Source organism: Leucopleurus acutus (assembly GCF_964270905.1).
Source record: "Leucopleurus acutus genome assembly, chromosome: 12".
NCBI classification, from domain to species: Eukaryota; Metazoa; Chordata; class Mammalia; order Artiodactyla; family Delphinidae; genus Leucopleurus; species Leucopleurus acutus.
In genome coordinates this window covers 48,754,912-48,770,683 of record NC_139154.1, presented here as the reverse complement: position 1 = coordinate 48,770,683, position 15,772 = coordinate 48,754,912, and the positions used below count along the sequence as shown (strand labels likewise).

The 15,772-nt window shown below is 39.9% G+C and overlaps 2 protein-coding genes and 1 pseudogene across 5 annotated transcripts in view; 2 read left to right on the top strand and 1 right to left on the bottom strand.

Annotated features, from left to right (window-relative positions):
• RBKS (ribokinase) overlaps positions 1-2,881 on the top strand; it is a gene marked incomplete at its 5' end in the record, with an annotated part of 74,027 nt that extends 71,146 nt beyond the window's left edge. Inside the window, one exon of one of the 2 annotated variants that reach the window (XM_082851634.1) lies at positions 2,646-2,881. In XM_082851634.1, the coding sequence (XP_082707760.1) occupies positions 2,646-2,819 (174 nt within the window). In that variant the 3' untranslated portion in view covers positions 2,820-2,881. Of the gene's footprint in view, positions 1-259; positions 1,864-2,645 lie in introns of those variants that run through there. The other variant, XM_082851636.1, reaches the window with a different exon arrangement.
• Positions 1-13,420, bottom strand: part of MRPL33 (mitochondrial ribosomal protein L33) — a 33,145-nt gene extending 19,725 nt beyond the window's left edge. For both annotated transcript variants that reach the window (XR_014326640.1, XM_082851637.1), the window contains exons 1-4: positions 13,348-13,420; positions 12,471-12,489; positions 10,107-10,213; positions 4,211-4,289 (exon numbers count right to left, since the gene is read on the bottom strand). Coding sequence is in view for 1 of the 2 variants with exons in the window: in XM_082851637.1 (XP_082707763.1) it covers positions 4,211-4,289; positions 10,107-10,213; positions 12,471-12,489; positions 13,348-13,369 (227 nt within the window). In the remaining variant the exon portion in view is untranslated. The remainder of the gene's footprint in view (positions 1-4,210; positions 4,290-10,106; positions 10,214-12,470; positions 12,490-13,347) is intronic.
• Positions 13,421-15,064: 1,644 nt separating this feature from the next.
• LOC309970073 (cAMP-regulated phosphoprotein 19-like) lies at positions 15,065-15,413 on the top strand (annotated as a pseudogene). Its single transcript has one exon. The product of its transcript is annotated as a cAMP-regulated phosphoprotein 19-like (transcript).
• The last annotated feature ends 359 nt before the right edge of the window (positions 15,414-15,772 follow it).

The following is a 15,772-nucleotide window of genomic DNA, read 5'->3' as shown; positions in this document are numbered from 1 at the left end:
ATTATCTTAATTTGCATTTTACTTAACAGCTGATAACTTAGTATCTTTTCATGTTTGTTTACTGGCCATTTACATTTCCTTTTCTGAAATTGCAGACCTACATCCTTTGTCCATTTTTATCCTGCACTTGTCTTTTTCCCAGCAATTTGAAGGTGTTCTTTGAGTATTAGGAATATGTCATATGTATTACAAGAATTTTCACCAAATTTGTGCTTTTTAACTCGGATCTTTTTTTTTTTTTTTTTTTTTTGCCGCACAGCACGGCATGCGGGATATTGGTTCCCCGACCAGGGCTTGTACACGCACCCACTGCAGCAGAAGCATGGAGTCTTAACCACTGGACCGCCAGGGAAGTCCATTTGGCTTTACTTACAGTGTCTTTGGACATATTTTTTTTTATTTTTTTAAATTAAAATCTAATCTTTTTTCATTATGGCTTTTGGGTTTACTGACTGGCTCGTGGTTTCCCTGCTTGCAATTATTCAAATATTCATCTAAATTTTCATACTATGTTACTGTTTTATTTTTTATATTCAAGCCTTTAACCTACTTGGAATTTAATTTTGTGTATGATGTAAAGAGGAATCAAGACTTGAAATTACTTAGAGTTTGCCATAACTCTTCATATGTTGTAGTATTTTCCATGTTTTCATAATACACCCTCCACCCAGCTCATAATTTCTCTGGTTTCAGACCTTTCTCTTGTCACATTGCTGTGTTGTAAACTGAGGGAGGGCATGTCTGTCTGTCTCTTTCTTTCTCCATTGTTTCCCTCAGGAAACACTTAATAAACAATTGCAAGGCACCTAGCATAGAGCTTGACATATTTTAGGTACTCAGAAAATATTTCTGGGAGGAAGGAAAGTGTTGAATTCACACCTGAGTTACTATGACTCCTTGGCAAGCTGAATATTGACTGCTTATCTTTGTTAACAAGGGGAAATGTCATTCTCCTTAAAGCCATTCAGTGTCTCATGAGTTCACTCTGTTCCTCCTCCTATATCTTTGTTCTTTGAGGTCTTCCTTCTCTCTATAAATCTGTCTCATTTCATAAGGATTCCCCTTAAGCAGGCTTTCTTCAACCATTCCTTAAAATTCAACAGTATTTATAAACTCTGCCATACTATTTAGCATTTAATCCACAGTTGATTTTATTCTTTTTCAAGTACCCATCACTGTGCTAGGCACACAGCTTAGTAAATACTTAAACTGCAACTGAAACAATCATGCATACCAAGATATAGCCTCAAGATTTGTTATGAAACCTCTTGGGACTAAGGAAGCAACAAACTGGGAAAAACTGGAAAATGACCCTGAAAACTGTTAAATACCAGAATGATTTTTCAAGTGAAATTGTATCACATTTATTTTAAATACATTTGTTGGATGAACACATGACTAGGTACTGCCCTACCTGAAGGCAGAGGTCAACAGACCTTTGGTATTTTCTATTTCCATGGGTCCCTATATGGCCTTCACCAACTTGGGCCTTTGGAGATTCAGGGGAAATGGAACTAAGCCTTATATGACCCTACATTTAGTTTGAAAATAACATCTGAATGGCTCTCACCACGTTCTGCATGAATTTTTAATGGAGAAACAGCTAATTCTAGGGCTATGGCAGAGAATATACAAGATGAGCCTGGAGCATCTTATAATGTCAGAAAATAAGAAAGTGCTCAAAAAATAAAATGATGGAAGTATGTCAAAGGGACACAAGTACCAACTGAAAGAACTCCCAACTGCCAAAGCTGGAACAATTCAAGCAACAAAATAAATAATGTAGTGCTGGATTATAGCCTAAGGAATAAAATAAATATCCCTGAGTTCATACTTATATAAGTGAGCAGCTGAATAAATAAATGAGGGAGAAGAAACAATCTCCCATAGAGATTTCCAGTTTATGGAGATACTCCATAAATGGAATTACTCCACCCTCAGGGAGGTAGAGCATAACTCCCCACCCCTTAAGTGTGGACTATACTCAGTGATTTGCTTCCAAAGAGCAAGTATAAAAAGAGAAAGTAACTTTACAATGGTGAAACCTGGCCAAGGCTACCTTAGCCAAGTGCTCAAGATTAACATCATCAGTGTAAGTCATGTTGACAGTATGTACCCTTGATACGACATGATGAGAATGACACTTCACCTTTGTGGTCTTCCTCCCCAAAACCGTAAACACAGTTTAATCATGAGAAAAACAGACAAATCCCAACTGAGGTACATTCTACAAAGTACTCAACCAGTCCTCAAAACTATCAAGGTCATCAAAAACAAAGAATGTCTAAAAAACTGTCACAGCCTACAGCAGTCGAAGGAGATATGACAACTAAATGTAATCCAGGTATCCTGGATGAGATCTTGGAACAGAAAATACACATTAAGCAAAACTAGTGAAATCTGAATAAAGTATGTAATTCAGTTAATATGATAATGCTATTATTTCGTTAGTGGTGACAAATGTACCATAATAATATGTTTACAGAACTAGATGTGGGGTATATGGAAATTCTCTACTATCCTTGTACCTTTTCTGTGCATCTAAAACTATTTTAAAATAAAAAGTGTACTTAAATATTTTGAAAATACAGTATGGGCAACAGATGGCTACATGCTTATCTCTACAACTGTGCTTTTCATTACAGGGCGCTGGTGATAGTTTTGTGGGAGCGCTGGCCTTCTACCTGGCTTACTACCCTAATCTGTCCTTGGAAGAAATGCTCAAGAGATCCAATTTCATCGCAGCAGTCAGTGTCCAGGCTATAGGAACACAGTCATCTTATCCATACAAAAAAGACCTGCCCCTTGATCTGTTTTGATTGCTATTAAGTCCAAAATAAATATGCCTGGAAATAAAGTATACTTGGGGATGGCCACTCTTAACTAGCAACTTACTATGTCACCTTCTCCTTTCTTTGCAAATACTATATTCATTTATTAAGTCATCCTCAAGCCTTCATTTATTTCTTTATGATGATGATTTCTTTGCTTTTCATGCAAAAGTCAACTAGACAGAATTAAGGATTCCACAACGAAGACATGTACAAACAATACCACTATTCAGGAACCAGCAAACTCTACTGCCAACACATCATGATACTGTAATGTAACACCATATAGCAGAGGTTGCATACAACGGTGTCTAGAGTCAGCAGAGAATGTTAAATAAGCGAAGGGGGCATACGAATTGGGCCACTCAAGCAGTTCCTAAGAGGGGCAGCTGACATTCAGCTTTGCCTTTAGTGTTGTCAAAGCTTCTGGTTTTGCAAGGGAAGCCAGAAGTTTGGATGTTTATTGAAATCTTTCAACATTTAGGTATCAGCAACTGATTTTAATTGTAAATACCACCTGTGGGCTGCTTTCAGCCCATGTGCTGAATAGACAAGTCATTTGCTAAGCCAGATTCTAAGTTTTTTGAAAAAAAAGGTGATTCATGCATGTCACAGACCCTTTACACTGGGCTTAGGTAGGATCAGGTGAAAGATTTTTCTTGTAACCCAAGACCACAATGTAGAGTTTCAATCTAAAAACAGCCAAGATCTCACCTAGTACTGCTTTGAATTAGAGCTTTAACAAAAGATGCCAGAAAAATAGCTGATTGACTATAATGCCACAAGCCTCTAAGATTCAACAACTGTCTAATTTTATTTCCAGAGAGCTGCGCTCACATTTCCTCAGGAGATAGATTGGGCCACAGGGAGGAACACCTGTTATTTTGGAACAACATTGGTTTCTTAGTGCTTGTGGTCATGGTGAACACTCTATCCTTCTCCCCTATAAATGCAGTAGCATACGTACCAGCAGAGCTCAAAATGTGAGCTGATCCTTACCTTCAGCCAGAAATTTGACAAGTAAAGGAGAAAATGGGCAATTTTGAAAATCTGTAGTAAACAATAGCTCGAGTGGGAAAGTGTACAGATCTGGGTAGGGCAGGAGTCCTTATCTGATAGGGATTTCCAAGCCGTGTGGTACCACTGCCCCAGAAGCCCTAGCCATTAGCTTTATGGAAATACACTATAGCGCCTCTTATTTAAAAAAAAAAAATCTAGGAGTTAAAGCAGTCCAGAGCTGTCCTAGAAAATCCTAGATACTACTTTGGAGACATGAGTTTGAGAATATGGACCAATGGCATTTTTCTAACTATATAAGCACAAATCAAAAATAGCAGTTCTCTTGGTTTCTTCTGTGTTACAGCTGGCTCCCTTCTTACCATTCCTGCTCACCGCGGCCATCTCTGTTATTGCATGGGAGTTCTTTCAAGATCACTCTGGACTGTGACTCTGCCTTTTCTGTGAAGTACAAGAAAGAACAGACTGGAAACTCTTGCACAAATCTCACTATGGAAAATTTTCTTTTCTTATATGAAACAATGGTTATTTTTTAGGAATGTAGTTTTTAAAATTTCAAATAGTGGGGGAAAACACCACTAAGAGACAATAGTACAGGCTATTTTAATATTTTTATTAAGGGCTATAAAAATATCCAGAAAGATAAATAAATGCGATGCAATGATATATGTCCTAATATGAAGAACTTTCTTTCACTGCATTGTTTTCCTTCACAATGGCCTTCAAATCACAGGAGGCAGTGATTCCATGCCATTTCCTCTTCTTTCATTACACGCTGCAGAATTTCTGAATCAGTATCCCGCCCTCAGTCTTCTCATTTATAAATCAAATTCATTTTCAATCCATTGTTTAGAGGGAGCGTATTTTTTTCTGTTCCACAAAGAGGACTTTTTTTTTCACTGAAGGAGGAGAAAAAAGGATTGTAGCAGAAAACTAAAAAGTATCGTCACCATTTTTTAATAAAAATACATATCAGACCATGAGCCCTCTCTTCTTTTTCTTTCCTTTGTCATGAGGATGGAGCTGACTTGCTAACTCAGTTCTTCAATCCCAGAGATCAGAGAAGACTGGAGAAAATGGTAAGGAAAACAAGGGAAGGTGCACCAGCCAATCAGTGGCATCCTTGGTACCCCACAAGGTCACATTTCAACCAATGTGAAATAATCAAATTTAAAAAAAGAAAATTACAAGCAAAAAAATGAAAAACAACGTCTTCACCCAGCTAATGTCCACTCTTGTAGGAGGTGAAGCAAGAGCTAGACTCCAGAAAAAGAGCAGTAAAAACTGAGCAGACCACAGAAGAAAAGGAAGCCTGGCTGAAAGAGTAAATACACATTAAACCTTGTACTTTCCAGAAATGGTTTCATATACCCAAATATAAATTTTCAAGTTTGGTAATAGATTTAACATCGTAACCCAAATCTTATTATTTTAAACATCGTAACAGAGTACAGTTCTCTGAAACACCCAAAACAAAAATGCTAACTGCCTGGATGAAAGATTAGAGACTAGATGCTAGGCAATAAGGTTTTCATAGTTCCTGTAATGCCCTATTATAGCACTCCATTAACATCACATATCTCTCCCTCCCCCGCCCCCCCCCCACACCACCTGAATTCTTCTTTGCCAAAAAAACCAAAAACAGTGCATCCAGGAAGATCCAGGAACTCAAAAGACTAAGACACAACAGCAACTCACCTGTCCCTACCACATAGAGATTTTAGCTTTGTTTTTTTGTTATTCTTCTGTATCAATATGGATACCCTGTATATGAGATTCCCAAACTGTCTATGATTAAGAATTAGCTAGAGAGCTTATTTAAATACACTCCTACTTCTTACCTCCACCTCTACCCTAATTCTGGTTCTGTAGAACTAGAGGGGGACTGGAAGTCTGTATTTTTTCAAAACCCCCAGATGATTCTGATGGGCAGCTGAAATTAATAACCATTAACCAGTCAACAGAATTTTATCTATAAAGTTAATTTAAAATACATATTTTATTACTTTGTATATAGGGATATTTTTAATATACTTCAAATCATCTAATATTAAACGTAAGTAGAACTCATGCTCCTTCAAAGTCCAAGGAAGACTACAAAGCATTATAAGACAGTAGTAAAGAACCCAAACAGCTTCCTACCAGACAATGTTATTCATTGCAAGAAATATTTCCCCCATGTTTTTCTACATGGAACTAAAAAATGGATAAAAAAAAGAATCTGTCTCATGGATAACCAGTCAGGAGATTATTTAAATGACCTTGAACAGAAATAACTGATGAATATTAGTAAAGCAAGGCTTTATTCATAAAAATTTTGACTTACTTCCTGCATTCCTTCCCTTAATTCAAAGAATAAATATTTAAGTTCACAGAACTGTGCTAGGCAAAGTGGAATTTATGAACGCGTAAAAGTCCCTGATTTAATAGCAGTGTATCATGAGGTGCCTGTATGGATGTCCAGGAAGCCCCACAGGAACCTAAAGATCAAAGGGGACTGGAATGGTGAGGGAAACGCCTCACAGAGAGGGTCAGGTTTAGCCTCTGAAGCAGCAGCATCTGGATGAGCTAAAACAGGAAAGGGCATATAGTGTAGAGAAATGGTGATAGGAGGTAAGAATGACAGTGTTGACCACAGGGGAAGGTCCTGATTAAAAAAAAAAAAAAGAAAACAGACTAATTTGGCTCCATGTAATAGAAAAAATATGGGGCCTGGAGTCAAAAAAATTGGGTTCAAACCTTGGTGCCACCATTTATCTACTGGGAGTCCTTGGGCAAATTTCTCAAAATACTCTTCCTTCAGTTTTCTTCCCTATGAGAGGGATAACTCCATCTCCCTCACAGGTTGCCAGACAGCAAACACTCAGTATGTGTTAGATGAGTTGAAATGACACACTGCTATCCACAATCATAAACATAAATTAATTTTCTGTCAAAATATTTGCTGCTTAATTCACAGAAGAATGAATCTGTCAAGTTCTTCCCCTACATCTAACCTAAATCTATTCTGCTTCAATTAAAGTCTATATTGTCTTGTTTAGTCATCCAAGGAATTAAAACTGACAAGTTTTCATTTTCTTTATAATAAACCTTCATATATTTAACAAAGTTTAATAAGCTTATGCCTCAACCTTTAATCCTTCCTCCTTGGAAATTTGCATCTAGTTTCATATGAGGAAAAGGAGTTTGAAAGGACTTAGGCTGGTTCTAGCCATAGAGTATACCATAAAGTACTCAAATAATTGGGAATTTTTCCATGTTTCCTTGCCTGATTTCCTTCATAAAGCAGACAAGCAAAACATTACCCTTAAACTAACCATTTATTCACTGCAGTAAAATATGCTGGGAGAAATGCCAAGCTATTTGGTACCCTGGGCAATGGGGCAGGCCGCAAGGCAAATATCATGCAAGTGTCCATGGCATTCAGTGAGTGGGCAGGAAGCCAAGTGCTCTGCTATCCCAGAACATTCTCTTCTTCAGAAGAGACAAAGTTGTGCTGTCATGGCTCCGACCATTCCTTATCAGAAAAGCTCTAATCATCTGTTTGAAATTTATATATGAATCTTTTCTTCCACTTTCAACTTACAGTCAGAACTGTTTATGGCTGTATCCTTTCCCAGTCTCAAAACTTAAAATCAGTCTGACAAATAGTAAGTTCCTAACACCTCCATACTAACAGTGAAAATTCCAATACATTTTCACACTTAAAATATCAGAGAAGGTTATTCAATCAACATTTATTAATGTTGTATAAGTTCCTAAAAAACTCTATAATGGAGCTAAAATGCTAGAAAAACAACTACTTTATTGTAAAGTTCATCACTTTGGGTTTTCACCAGCTGATACAAAGAAATCAGAGGGAGAAAACCACCACATCGATCCAATATCACATTGCTATGGTCTGAATGTTTGCGTTCCCCCAAATTTACGTCGAAATCCTAACCTCCAGAGATGATGGTATTAGGAGTTAGGGCCTTTGGGAGGTGCTTTGGTCATGAGGGTGGAGCCTTCATGAATGTGATTCATTCTCTTATAAAAGAGACTCCAGAGCTTGCCTGCCCCTCCACCATGTGAGAACACAGCAAGAAGAACCCCTTCCTATGAACTAGAAGAGGGCCCTCGCCAGAAAGCGACCATGCTGGCACCTTGATCTCGGACATCCCAGGTCCCAGAACTCTGAGAAAGAAAGATCTGTTGTTTATGAGTCACCCAGTCTGTGGTACTTTGTTATATCAACCCAGACTAAAACACATACCTTATCATTCTAATAATTTTTCCACCATATGAGATGTCATCCTGAAATTCAGACTCCTAATTATCAGGTACAAACCTAGAATCCCCTTTTTATTATAATAAAGAATGACCAGAAATTTTAACACCAAAAGAACAGCAGGAAATTTTATTTCTGTTAAAGAATGGAATTTATACCAATTTTAGGCTGACAACTGGGCTTCTCAGAGCCTTTTTTAAATGCCTCCTTACATTGGTACAGCCCTCATTTTTTTTTAAGGTGGTATTATTTTTGTTTTTCTTAGACATTGACAAATACAGCATAATGAACAGTGGCTGTGAGACCTTCCGTACAAACTCTGAAAGCAGCTAGTAAGGTAGCTGTCAGCCAGATTCGCATTAATGCCCAACCACAGTTCATGCACCAGTAGGTGAGTTTTAGCCTCCTATGAAATCTCTCGATAACAGGTCCATACATAGAGTGATTCCGGGCCTAGACTTGGAGTCAGACAGTCCTGAGTTCAAATTTGTATTCTGTCACATATTTTAGCTGTGTGTCCTTGATTAAGATCCTTGGTACCAGATTCCTAACCTACAAAATGGGGTTCAGATTGCCTGGAGAGTATGGGTGCTTATGTTACTATGCATTCACATATCTGAAGACCTGAAGACGTGTGTAGGTAAACAAAGAAGACAGAATTTTCCATTTAGTCTGGTTATTCACAAGCACTAGTTTGTTTCCTTTCTCTCAAGGATCACTGTCTTTTGTTGCCTATATTGTCCTTTTGTTGTTGTTGAGTTTCAAGTGGGAAAGTAAATTCGGTCCCATTGCTCCATCTTGGCCACAAGTGAGTCGATCAGGTCTTGTTCTTAGTTAAAGAAAAAGTTGATTATGACATTAAGTGCCTATCTTTCATTATATAATGGATGAATTTGGAGAAATAAGATTCTAGCACCAATTTCAACTCTGATCACCAACCAGGTGTCTCACAATTCAACTCAACTCTGACACTATCCGCCTGGAGACAGTAACTCAGGAACAGCCAGATGGAAGTGACGCATAGGGCAAGGTACGGGGAAGGGGAGTGAAGCTTCCGTGCCCTCTCTGAACATGCCAGTCTCCCAGAATCGCCACGTGATTACCAACCCAGAAGCTCCGGTACTGCCATTATTAACAAGCAATTATAAAGGGGCTGTTTCGAAGCAAAGGCACAAAAATGAGATGAATGGCCTGCAGTTTTGTTTGCTAGTTAATTTTGCATAAATTGGCTCATGAAATCCAAAAACAGGATAGGCTACCACCAACAGTAATCGGGGTGCTGACCCTTTTTATCTGGACTTTGGAACATTTGTCTCTCAGACAAATGTTTCTATCCACTAAGGCCATTTAAAGTTATCACTTACTATGGCATTTTAGCAGATGGTACAAAACAGAAAATGAAATTTCCTACCCTCCTGCTCTAATATATAGACAGCATACTCTTTAACTCGAATCTGGACCTAACTACTTGCCACTGTTGGGCAGATGACCCTAGCAGAACATTCCCTCCCTTTTTCAAGATACTCTTCTCTGTTTCCAGAACAATATCCCCTATTCTATTTACATGGTTGCTTTCTCACCTTCAAATCTTTGGTTAACCATCTCCTACTGGATAGACTTTCCCTGAACTATCCTATCTAAAGGATAAAGGTAGGATCCACCTCCCCCCAACTTCATCCTGTATCTCAGCATCCTGCTTGTTTCTCTCATAGCACTTAGCATAATTTGTCATTTTTCCTTTCTCTCCCTTCCAAAACCAGACTGTAAGTGCCAATACCACAGGTACTGAGTCTATCTTGTGTCTTCGTATATCCCAGCACCTGGGATACTAACTAGCGCCACGGTAAACTTTCAATATGTACTTGGAATGAATGCTATAGTGACAAAGGGGCCACAAAACTGCCAAAGATGTTCAGCATCAATCTGAACAGGGCATCAGGCCTTGAAAGCATTTGAATTTATTATGGAGCAACTTCTCTGAATCTTACCTACTGGATCATAATGCAAGAGTGTCAGTTTCTCCCGCAGTCGGCTTCTCTTAGTGTTGAAGGAAAAACCTGTTCCAGCTTGGCTCAACATTTTCACCAGAATTGTTCTAAGATTTAAAAGCAAATTGTTACAAGCTGAGGAAACAATAAAATCAGTCATGGGGGGATGGCACATTTTGAGAACGCTATACAGCAGTATTACTTGTGAGACATCACTTAAGCCTTAAATTCAGTTCTAAGACAGCCTATTTTTCCATAAATCACAGCTTGAATGGTTCTGATTCCCAAGATTTGTTCCATTACGCAGGGTGCCTTGGTAATGACCTAACCAAAGCAACAAGAACAATCAAACCACACTGTGGGAATAGACTCAGACACCCACCTTTTAGAAAGAGCAGAAGTCAGGAGTGGGAAATATACGCAAGTACTGGTAACCCTAGCTAGCCAGTCAGGAAGACGGCTGTCTCAGAAGAGCCCTATCTTCCATGGATGAGTAATAAGAGTAAAATCAGGAAAGGACAGAAAAAAGTACTGGAACTTTTACATTGACAATGTGCAAAACCTTGTTCCCCTTTATATTTTGTTTAAGTTGTTTAAGTTCTAGTCATCCAAAGCACTAAAGTTCATGTTTTGCCTCACTGGACCTTTTAATACCTCATACTATTTGTTACTCTTGCACATGTCTTGTCTCCCTATGTAGATCATGCTATTTGATTTCTCATCTAAGTCCAAAAAAGAATTTGAAGCATTCAAATATACAATATATCTAAGATATATTACACATCTTTGCATCCCTTTCAATGTACAGCACAGTGCCTCATACTAAGAGGGATAGAATATCTGTTGATTAAGACAGACAATAATTAGTCATTCATTCAAAAAGATCCAACAAATATTAAGTGCTTACTCTGTGGAAAGCACTATAGGAAATGCAAAGCCCTGTAAGTCCACATCTGCACCTTGGAGAACTACCAGTAATAGTATGGAAGGTGGGCCTCCCTGGTGGCACAGTGGTTGAGAGTCCGCCTGCTGATGCAGGGGACACAGGTTCGTGCCCTGGTCTGGGAGGATCCCACATGCCACGGAGCAGCTAGGCCCGTGAGCCATGGCCGCTGAGCCTGCGCGTCCGGAGCCTGTGCTCCGCAACAGAAGAGGCCACAACAGTGAGAGGCCTGCATACTGCAAAAAAAAAAAAAAAAAAAAAAAAATAGTATGGAAGGTGAGTTGTGTACACAAGGTCTGTAAGGCAAGACATACATGACAAATGGCACAAGGATTCAAAGAACATGACAGGCAGGGAGCATCTCTAAAGAAACTGAAGGCATGGGAGATTCCTACAGAACCTGAAGGTGGGAAATAAATAACTGGACTGTGGGAAAAGCTATATTAATCAATAAAAAGTATTGAGGGTAAAACACTAACATACATGTGTTTCATTAACTTTAATCCAAAAAACCTAGTTTTAAGGATTTGTGATGTGTCTTGGGTTGTAAACAAAGGCTGCTTTAGAATTTTTCTATTTTTAACACAGAAAATCTTACTTCGGTTATTGTCTACAAAATTTATTTTGAAATACCAGTTTGGTATTTATAGTCTCTCTGGTACAGCATGAAATCTTTAGCCTTTGCTATTTTTGAAATGCTTATACCATGAAGGCAAAGGATTACAAAACTCAATAAAACAGGCTCTGTCGATTAATCAAATCACAGCTTGTTCTGCTCGACTCCTGTAGTGGGCTCCAGACAAACGTCCCTTGGTCCTCAACGTGAGGAAACAGAATTACAGTGGTAGTCCAAAGAGAGCACAGGGACCCTGATGATTTGTTTAGGAACAAGACAGCAAGAGCAACTTTTTTTTTTTTTTTGCTGCGTTGGGTCTTCGTTTCTGTGCGAGGGCTTTCTCTAGTTGTGGCGAGCGGGGGCCACTCTTCATCGCGGTGCGCAGGCCTCTCACTATCGTGGCCTCTCTTGTTGCGGAGCACAGGCTCCAGACGTGCAGGCTCAGTAGTTGTGGCTCACGGGCCTAGTTGCTCCGCGGCATGTGGGATCCTCCCAGACCAGGGTTCGAACCCGTCCCCGGCATTAGCAGGCAGATTCTTAACCACTCGCCACCAGGGAAGCCCAAGAGCAACTCTTAGTAAATTATTTGAATGTTCACTTAAGTAGGTCAGTTCGGAAGGAGGGAAAATATTTTTTGAAATAGTTCATAGGGCCAAAATAATTCATCAAGTAACTAATCCTCAAATCAACTTTTAGAAAATTGAAGCCAAATGCTTAATTTCACATAAGGATTCATTGGCAGCAGTGGGACTGATGAATCTAACATAAACAAGTGAAGTTTAAAAAGAGAAAAACTTTTACTTACTTTGACTTGGTCTTGGCAACTTTTTTTGTAGGGAGGAAAGAGAAAAGAAAAATAACGATATATTATCTTGCTTATGCAAAGCTCATATAATGTCAAGATAATCAAAATTATTTAAATCATGAAGTAGGCCATAAATTGTCACTCAAGTCACTACTCCCTAGCTATTAGGGATCCCGTTAGGATTTTATAGAAGGTTTTTAAAAATCCAATCAGACCACCACAGTTCTGGATGTAATGCTATGCAGTCTCTTTTCAGTTGGACTGGTTACCTTTTAAATCTTCCTAAACTAAGATCTGCTCCACTTGCTCCTCTTCTAAGGTGCAAACACTTGCACTAGAACAAGCCTCTTGTTTGATAAGTTAACCTTTCCAAACTCCAACAACCATCACATCAGGTGGAGAAGTGAAACTACCTCTAACCGGGAAGTCAGCCTGGTGCATGGAAGAACACTGTCTTGGGAGCCAGAGGGCTTCTTTCCCAGCCCAGCTGTTATGACCTAGAGTCAATCACTGCTCCTCATCTTTAGAGTTCTAAACGACTGAACTAGAGGTTTTCCCCAGTTAGCACGTCCGGAGATTCTGCTGACACACCGCTACGGAGGGCGGGGGAAAGTGCCCCACTCCTGACGGGCTGACCCTACAGTCCGAACGAACCGCAACTGATCCTGAACCAGCGCCGCAGACCCCCGAGACCCCCTAGCCCCGCAGTGAGCGCGGCGCGGGGTCATGCCGGGCGCTGTAGTCCTGAAGGCCTGGGAAGTCGCAGCGGCAGCTTCCCGACCGGCGCGCGCACCCCACCCCGCAACGTCCCGGGGCCCGCCTGTCACGGCCTCCCGCCCCCGCTGCAGGCCCTGCCACCGCCTCCAGCCCCACTTACAAGTAACCGCTGACAGGAACATGGCGACAGCAGCCTCGAACACAGGTCCAAATTCCCTCAACAAATAACTGCTTCCGGGGCACAGGCCTGTTCCGGAAAAGGATTCCGGAAGTGCTCCGAAGCCACGCCCCCTGTTTAAATCTCAGGGCGGAGCCCGCCTTTCTCCTGTGTTCTTCACACTACAGGTGTCTCTTTCGTGGTGCTGGAGTGTGGAGCCCCTCCCCTTTTGGAGAGGGTCTTTGTTATCGCTCGGGGTTCGCGCCCCAGACCCTGACTCCTACTTCTGGGTCAGAGTTAGGTGCATGTTTCATAAATAATCGCAGCCGCCTACATTAAAGCCACAGGAACTCCCTATGTTCCTCAGCCGCTTCGGGCTGTCGGGCTCCCGCGTTTTTTCCTTAAATTTGTTGCCTTCTTTTGCCTCCTCTGGCCCGTCTCCGTCTCCACCTAGTTAACATCTACTCTCAGTCCCTCCAGAATTGAGAACTCCACCTGAATATCCCTATTCCTTAATTATATGTTGGATTTCTAGGAAGGCAGGGCCCTGTGCATCTTGTTAACTGCTGTATCTAAGCATCTGCGTGGCAATAGGGACCTAATAGCTGAGATTGGGAGCGCTGACATAACTTGCTTAATGTCACAAAACTAGTAAACGGCAGAGTCAGAATTTGAACCCAGATTTTGTCTGACTGCAAAGACTCATGCCTTTCCCTCTAGACATTGGGACCTAACCACTTTGCCATCTTCCAATCTTCACCTCTCTGCAAGGAAACACCGCTCCTTCAGCACCAGGTACTTCAGCAGAAACCTCATTTCCCAATAATCAGGACTTAAGGATTTTTTTTCCAATCTGTGATTTTACCTATATATTAAATTTTACAAACATGTGAAAGATTTATTCTCATGGATCATCCTCACTGCAAGTAATAAAATTATTAAAAAGAGAAAATGTAGCTCTCCAATACAATACAACACAATGTTTAAAATTAGGACTATCCTTGCCCTTAGTACCTCTAATGTTTTTTGTTTTCCCCATAACTTAATTCCAGCAACTGAGCACCCTCTAGGTGCCCAAACCCTTCCTTACCTTGTGCAGTTCAGCTGCTGACAAACAAGAGCTTCAGGTGTTCAAGAAGGTAAGGTTTCTTATTTAGGAAATTCCTTTTGGGGATCTATAAGAAAGGAACACAGGACTGGAAGCCAAGGGACGTGAATTCTAGTGTTTGTTCTGTCCCTTAGAAAGTCATTTTAACTCTTCAGACCTCAGTTTCGGGCCCAGTGTGGGCACTGGATCAGTGATTCTCATTCCTGAAGGTATATCAGTCATCTAGGGTCCTTTAAAAGACCTGGATGCCAGAGGAGAGGCCCAGAGTCTGTACAGTATTTCTTCCCCTCCCCAATTTTCTATGAAGCATTTCAAATATATCAAAAAGTAGAAAGGATAGTATAATGAACAAACTATATACCCAATTCAACAAATGTTAAGATTCTGCTATGTATATTGATGTATATGGAATTTTTTTAAAATATGCATATGTATATGCATATATATATGGTTAGGGTTTTGGGCTAAGCTGTGTAAATGCAAATTGGAGACATAACCTTTCACTCCTAAATATTTAAGTATGTATCTCTCAAGAATAAGATCATTATAACTACAATAGTGTTTTTATTCCTTAAAAAATTAATAGTTTGCGGGAGAAGCTGGGTAAGAGGGAGCAGTATGTTTGCGGAAGTCCCCGAGGACTTCCAGCCTCTGCAGAGGAGAAGAAGGAAATGGAAGACAAAGTGACTAGTGCAGAGAAAGCTGAAGAAGCAAAATTAAAAGCAAGATACCCTCATCTGGGACAAAAGCCTGGAGGTTCAGATTTTTTAAGGAAAGATTGCAGAAAGGGCAAAAATATTTTGATTCTGGGGATTACAACATGGCTAAAGCAAAAATGAAGAACAAGCAACTTCCTACTGCAGCCCCAGATCAGACAGAGGTCACTGGTGACCACATTCCCACTCCACAGGACCTTCCTCAACGGAAACCATCTCTTATTGCTAGCAAGCTGGCTGGCTAATTAAAAGAGCTGAACTGCATGAATCTTCTAATTCCCATTATTTCTCCTTAATATGTTACTTCTCTGCTTTTTATTTCCTTTCACTCACTAAGTCATTTGAGAATTATGGCTTTGCAGGTAGTGGTATGTAAGGGAATATACATGTGTAGAGTTTTGATTAGTTTAACAGTGCACTGATAAAAAGAACATGTTAGAGCAACATAATCTACTTGAAAATAATTGTATATATTACCTAACTCCTAGTGTAGGGCTGGTTCCAACAAGTAACAAGCAAGTTTTACAATTTTAGTGCTTTGGCTTTCTTTAATTCATCTTAATTATAGCTTTGTATGTTACTCTTATTTAATATAACCTCTATT